This window comes from Etheostoma spectabile, chromosome 5, assembly GCF_008692095.1.
Source record: "Etheostoma spectabile isolate EspeVRDwgs_2016 chromosome 5, UIUC_Espe_1.0, whole genome shotgun sequence".
NCBI classification, from domain to species: Eukaryota; Metazoa; Chordata; class Actinopteri; order Perciformes; family Percidae; genus Etheostoma; species Etheostoma spectabile.
In genome coordinates this window covers 13779154-13786561 of record NC_045737.1, presented here as the reverse complement: position 1 = coordinate 13786561, position 7408 = coordinate 13779154, and the positions used below count along the sequence as shown (strand labels likewise).

Genomic DNA, 7408 nt, shown 5'->3' with positions numbered 1-7408 from the left:
TTTTTTAGAAAGGCATCATCAGATCAGAACATCCTCATTTGGATCAGAATACCCCTCCTCCTCCCATTGGATTTGCCTTTTTATATGTGGCTGATGCTCACTCCTTTACACATACATTTCATTGACTCTTTTAGGTGACATTTCTTGCCCTGTGTGTCTGCAGGAGGTGGAGACAGAGCAGTACTACACTATGTTTCTGGAAACGCTGAAGGAGCGCGGCTACGACGGCTACTTCTGCCCAAAGTCTCGTGCCAAACTTGTTTCTGAACAGGAGAGGAAACACGTGGACGGCTGCGCTGTGTTCTTCAAGACCGAAAAGTAAGGTTGTTTTACACTTTACCAAACCTGATTTATTGAAAACACTTGTCTGTTTGTAGGTTTTTGTATTGTTTGGATATTGAAGAATGTTGTCTGAAGTGAGCAGTATTTATAGAGATGGAGCTTTACAGAAGTCCAGTTAAAACTGACCATGACCACATTGACTGCGTGTTATAGGCAGGATGACTACGATTCGTGTACACTAATGTTGAAAAGTTTGTAATCTCCAGCCACAAAAGCTTGACCAGGTCCAGTCAGATGCGTGAGTCGACTACTCTATATGTTTGAATGTTTTTTTTGTGCTTTAGGTTGTAGAAAGTCCTCCTTACAAATAGATGTTATTTAGATTTGTAAAGTGGAGAACAAAATACTGTACAATATTTCAACCAGAATGACAACTGAAAGGGCAGAAAGAGACAAAGGTACCTCTGAGCAACAGTTAAAGCAACACTAAAGAACTTTTTTGTATCTTAAAATAATGTTTTAGTGGTTTATCAACTCGTCACAGGGTGAACGGCACTACTGCATTTGTTTTGCGGCTCTCTACCGGCTATAACCGTACTGTGCAAGTTTGCCAGATCGGGTAGTGGATCTGTAGTTCAAATGAGATGTAATGGGGCAATTCCGCTTCCTACCTGTAGAGGGACCAGAGGGGGAAAAGTTCCCTAGTGTTGCTTTGAATAAGAAGAGAAAAAAAAATCAGTCATTGGTTAAAAAAACAAAAACAAAAACAGGAAGCGTAGCATCTACATGTGTGCAGATTTAAATAGTAACAGGTTCCAGTTTCAGTGTCAAGTGCGCAATAATGGAGCATACAGTATAACAAGCTGGAATTACCGACATCTTCTTCAAACTTCCAAGGGAAATGAGTTAGTCTAGGGTTGGTACTGTTGGAATATCAGCTGAACATAATATGCATGGACGAAACACAGTTAAACCTCCTTAATCTAACCACTGGGCAGACTTCAGACGTCCCAAAGAAAACGCACACTAACTCAACATTCAGAGCCACATTGCACCGAAAAACAAATTCAGAACCGAAAGATATTTGACTGAATGGAAATTTGAATGATTTCATTTATTCTTTTTGGGTCAAAACTATCTCAAAGGTATATAATACATTTGGTGTCTGAATTATACATTTTTATCTCTGCTAAAATCATTATTAATAAAGGAAAGAAAGGAAAGAAAAAAATCAAAATAACAGCTGATTCCAAACTTTTGAACAGTAGTGTATGCAGTAAACCAGGGATATTTTTACATCTGAAATGTAAGCGCGAGTTTCCAAACTCATCCGTAAATGTTTATGCTGCTTTGTGGATGTTCCTGCAGGTTTACTTTGGTCCAGAAACACACTGTGGAGTTCAACCAGGTGGCCATGGCCAACTCTGAGGGCTCAGAGGTCATGCTGAACAGAGTGATGACCAAAGACAACATCGGGGTGGTCGTTCTGCTCGAGGTCAACAAGGACTTGTTCTCTGATGGTAGGACCCATCTTCAGAACATTACCCTGAAACGGACGATGTCATTTTACTCTCTCTTGTGCATGGATGTAATCCAAGGCAACACTTTTCAAGCCTCAAAGCATTGCAGGTTCACAGAAACATATAATTTTTGCCTAAGGGGCAGTAACTAAGTTTGATTTTAATTTAGAAATTAATCTGTCAACATTGGTATTAATTATTGTTTGGTATGTAAAATGTCAAACGAGTGAAAAGGCCTCAAGGTGATGTATCATTGCTTGTTTTGTCCAATCAACAATCCACCACCCAAAGATATTCAATTAACAATACACACAAAAATGACATAATTGCTTATCAATTATAAGTCCGGCCCACCGAATGTATAGTGCGGGTATAAAGCTAAGATCATTGTGGTTTGTGTAAAGAAATGTAGCCAAGAGCTTAAAATGTGAGAATTAACCTTCTCACATTTTAAGTTTAAACTTCAACCATTAAAAAGACATGCATAGTGTTATTATTAATGTGTAATATATACATTAATCCATCATCACACAGTAGCAAAAAGTATTGCAGGCATCTTGTAAAAAGTAATCTAAAATTAAGTGTTATAAATAAATAAAAGTAGCACAGAAAATGTTTAAATGCAGTAATGTATCTTTGCCACAAGGTGTCACTAGTAATTTTGATTAGAAATAATCAATAAAATCCATTTGATGTTGTTCAATGGAGTGAAACCGGATGAAATAGTGGTGTTGTACAGTATGTAAATACATGTACAGAGTATTTCTTAATAAATCTGTTCTGTTGTGATTCAAACGTATTGTATAATCAGCATTCATCAGTTTATTCAATCAACTGCGTTGAGGACAGTGTTGCTCCATGCAAATAACAGTAATCATTAGGGCTGTGCATCTCTCCCTTTTATAAGAAGATCTGATACGTGCCGAAATGCATGGACTACGATGCGCTTCAGGGATGATACATTTTAATAAAAAATGACTCAGTTCGACAGGAATTTCCCCAGTGTGGGATTAATAAAGTCTATCTTCTCTTCAATGTTAACATGATACGATTCACTCTGATAGATACAGTTAATATTTGTTTAATGTACACACTTTAATTTCCCATTATAAATTAAAATAATTCAATTCTATAAAAGAAGCATTTCCTACCTTCAAATAAATCTTTATTTTGTAAAAGGAACAGGGAATAGTAAAGGTAGATGCTAATATACATTGTAACAACAACTTAAACGCACATAAACACACACCCGTCTATCAACGGCATAGCACACACTTCAGCTTTGTTGGATTGACAGCAAAGCTTCACTCAGACAATTCGTAGTCTTTCTTTGTCTGCTTTCTTTGTGTTTTAATTTTAAATTTGGTGGATTTACGAGGACTATCGTTGACTGCTCCTCAGATCTCTGCAGGGTAAATTGAGACGGCTAGCTAGACTATCTGTCCAATCTGAGATTTCTGCTGCACGACTGCTTTGCAGCGGCTCTGTGCGGAGTTTAGCATTGCGCCGTGACAATTTTGTGAATGGTTTAAAGAAATTCCATTAAAGCAGAGCACATTTTCCTCCCATCCCCGAATGCTGTGTGGAGTAGCCAGACCTTCTTTCAGAGCACTTTGTATCGATGTAGTCATATCTGTGATAATGCAACCGGAAACCGATTCGGGTCAGTGAATCTTTACACCCCCTAGTAATCATACATGGACTTTCTTTTTCACTCATGTTCTGTAAATCCTTCTCTTCCTTTATATATTTTTATATTATGTCAGCAGTTTCTAAAGTTGCATCAGCTATGTGCTTTTTTGTTACCAAAATAAGGTTTCATCTGGGGTTTTTGGAGGCAACCAAGCCTTTTTCACTCCTTGGAAAGTTCTTTCTTGTAAAGTCGTTTATGTTTGTAGTTATGACCTTTTTTAAAATTACCTAATGAGTTTCATCTTACCTAAGCAACTTTTTTTTACTTCTTATAAATTCCACTGTGTCGTGGGCTGCATAACCAATTTTTCTTCTTCTCTGTTTTCAGGCATGAAGCCCCCACAGGAGAGGCAGCTGATCCTGGTGGCCAACGCCCACATGCATTGGGACCCCGAGTACTCGGACGTCAAGTTGATCCAAACTATGATGTTCCTGTCTGAGCTGAAGAGCATTGCTGAGAGGGCCTCGGGCTCCATGGCGACCGGTTCGCCGACCTCCAACCCGTCCTCCATCCCCATCGTCCTTTGTGCTGACCTCAACTCGCTGCCAGACTCCGGTAGGACTGTCTCACTCTTCAGGATCCTCGTTTCAGTTTCAGTCTTTTAGTCTTCCTCTTCCTCAAATTATGTTGCTGCAAATTTAGTTTTGTATGTTGATATTAAGGTGTTATTGTTGACTACTTTTTTTTTTTAATCAAATCTGCTAAACTTGTACACTGTTTAGTTTCTTTAATACACTCAATTGATATCAGTGTCCCTTTCATGTAAATAGATGACACAGTCATGCATATTGAATATTGGTGCCTTGAGCTCCATTAAGACAAACACACAATTGATTTTTAGGGTTTTATGAATGAAAGAGATGTTCTGGATTAATGCGATGCACTTTTACAACAAAAAGTGAACTTTTTGTATGATCCAGGTGTAGTGGAATACCTGAGCAATGGAGGAGTGGCTGAGAACCACAAGGACTTCAAGGAGCTACGCTACAATGAATGTCTGACCAACTTCAGCTGCAACGGCAAGAACGGCAACTCCGATGGAAGCATCACACACAGCTTCCAGCTGAAGAGCGCCTACGACAGCAATCTGATGCCTTACACCAACTACACATATGACTTTAAGGTAAAAACCTTTTGAGGCAGGATGTTTAAAGGTCAGACACTACAGGCAAAAACATAGGGTTTTTTCATGCACTGGTTGTTTTTTTTTGTTTGTTTTTTTTAAAAGATTTTTTTGGGAACATTTTCAGCCTTTATTTTGATAGGACAGAAGAAGGGGCGGGGGTTAGCAGCAAAAGGCCGCAAGTCGGAGTCAAACCCGGGCCCGCTGCGGCGAGGAGTAAACCTCTATATATGGGCACCCGCTCTACCAACTGAGCTATCCAGGCGCCCTGCAGCTCTGCGGGTCTGTTTTTAGATTTTGGGCTATTTTACTTACACATGTCTTCTTTCAGACAAGTCAAAAGAAAACAACCAAAATACCAATTTTGGTGTTTACTTTTCTTTGTGTATTTGTGTCTGTAGATTTCTCCTGTGGACATATTTTTAAAGACCGTTTTGTCAAAATGAGTTTAGTTCTTAGAAATCTCCACACTTTGTAGCACTTACCTACACAAAACCTTTCAGTTTCATTGCAGTCTGTCCTGACGGGTTAGTTTATATACCATTCATAGCTTGATTTATAGAATTAGCCCATATTTAATTAGACCAGTACTCCACTAACTCGCGTGTAGAAATTAGTCTACTGGAACTTGTGTTGTGATCATGCTAAACATCAGCTAAATATTTGAAAAGTTACTGTACAGTTACAGTTAAAGGACATACAGTTCAACATTGAGTGGTTGAAACCCAAACCTAGCTGATGTATACATTAATAAGGAAGATTCGGTTATGTGGAATGTTTTATACCATTATGAGTATTTCCTGCTGTGGAAGATCTCAGTGGGAATGGAAAGTGAGCTCTGATTTACCTTTTTAGAGTGCTGCTAAACAACAAAACGCTTTTTTTTTTTTTATGTGTTTGTGGTTAAGCGTATATGTCTGTATTTGTTTTAATTTGTCTTGTGGTCTCTTCTCTGGTTTCGAATGAGTCATGGAGGCACTTGTCACACAGATTCAAAGTTTTCTTTCTTATTTTTGCTCCTGGTTTTTACATCAGTAGCAGTGGTCTTCCCCTTACATAAACCTTTAACATTCAAAGGTTCTTAAAGAAACAAAAACCAAATGGATCCTTATTTTTGGAATCAAATAGTCCCTCTTTTGTGTCAGTGCATCATCACTGAGTTTCTTTTTACAGTAGCATAAACAAATTGGATGACTAATGAATGGTAAGAGAGGCAGAATGAAATGAGTCAAGCACAGTGTGCAAACATCAACCGTCCAAAGTGTCTTTAGAAGCTACATGTTGTTTGGTCTGGAAACAGTCAGTGGGCCTCAGCAACACTAATAGTGGGCGAAGATTAAAATTACAGTAGAGGAGCCTTTGGGCATGAGGAGTTTTTTCCTTTGCGCAAATTTCAACATAAATCCTTCCTACTACATAACTGTTGTCAAACCGCTCCAAAATGTATCTTCACTTGACAACTCTGAGTCTAAATTTTTTTTAATTTCACTGAAAGATCCAGCAGTCTTTGCTCAGTGAATGTTTGTCCAACCAAAAATCTTAAAGGAAATGATTCTCTCTGGGGCTCACAGACCACAACGTTACATTATCACACAAATGTTTTCTGCAGGTCTTCCTATCTACCTTTTAGTACAGGATCTTTTCCTCGTTATTCAACCTCTAGTGAAGTTTCTGATGCACTTGTCCATCAAGATTTGGCCAAGTATGCTCAAGAACATTGTTTACACAGTATGTTTATCTGAGACTAAAATGTGGTTATAAAAACTGAGCAGGTAAAATCTTTTGCAACATGGTCTTTGAGAAAAAGGACTGAAGTGGAAAACTGAAGCGTCTCTGCCATCTGTAATCTCTTATTTAATAGTGTTTTGGCCAGAAGATAAAGTGGCATCAATTAAATTAAGTGTTTCCCTATAGTAGTGTATTATTTTGTTTTGATATAGATGCCAGGATATTACCAAACACTGTATTTACGCAAAGGTGTGCCGCTTTATGTTGAAGGGAAAAGTTAGACATTTTGAGAAATCCACTTTTTTGCTATTTTTCCAAAAGTTGAATAATAAGAATGATACCATTCTAATGTGTTTAAAAAGACTACTGCTAACAGACTGTTTGCTGAGCTTAGCACAAAGACTGGAAACTGAGGGAAAGTGCTAGCCTAGCTCTGTCCAACCTCCACTTCTAAAGCTCACTAAGAGATTATATTGTCTGTATTGAATCGAGGTTTTATGTGCAGGATTATTTGTTGTTCGGGTCAGTAACTGATTTCTTTCTACCTTCAGGCAGAGTCAGGCTAGCGTAGTGCTTAGCTAAGCTAATATTCTCCTGCCTGTAGCTTCATGTGTAGTGTTCATAAATCAGAGTGAATAAGCTCATTTACCAAAAGGTCAAACTTTTCCTATACAAAAACAGTCTAAAATGAGCAGAGACCCATTTCAGTCCCAACTCAGAACAGATTAAAGTTGGATGCCCCGCCTTAAATTGTTGTTTGTGTCTGCAGGGCGTTATCGACTACATCTTCTTCTCCAAGACCCACATGAGTGTCCTGGGCCTGATGGGGCCGCTGGACAGCCAGTGGCTCATCGACAACAACATCACTGGCTGCCCCCACCCCCACATCCCCTCGGACCACTTCTCCCTACTCGCCCAGCTGGAGCTTCACCCTCCCATGCCCCACCCGCTCAAACCCCTCAACGGACTGCACCTGCCCGTCCACAGGTAGTGCAGTCGGAGAGAGCCCCACCAAACCCCTTCCTGCCTCACCTTAAAAAACACTGTCATCCCCCCCCCCCC

The 7408-nt window shown here is 39.2% G+C and overlaps 1 protein-coding gene across 1 annotated transcript in view; it reads left to right on the top strand.

The window, feature by feature from the left end:
• Window positions 1-7402, top strand: part of cnot6l (CCR4-NOT transcription complex, subunit 6-like) — a 14470-nt gene extending 7068 nt beyond the window's left edge. The window contains exons 8-12 of the mRNA XM_032515587.1: window positions 164-318; window positions 1651-1802; window positions 3823-4050; window positions 4416-4618; window positions 7116-7402. Coding sequence (XP_032371478.1) covers window positions 164-318; window positions 1651-1802; window positions 3823-4050; window positions 4416-4618; window positions 7116-7337 — 960 coding nt within the window. The 3' untranslated portion in view covers window positions 7338-7402. The remainder of the gene's footprint in view (window positions 1-163; window positions 319-1650; window positions 1803-3822; window positions 4051-4415; window positions 4619-7115) is intronic.
• Window positions 7403-7408: the final 6 nt, after the last annotated feature.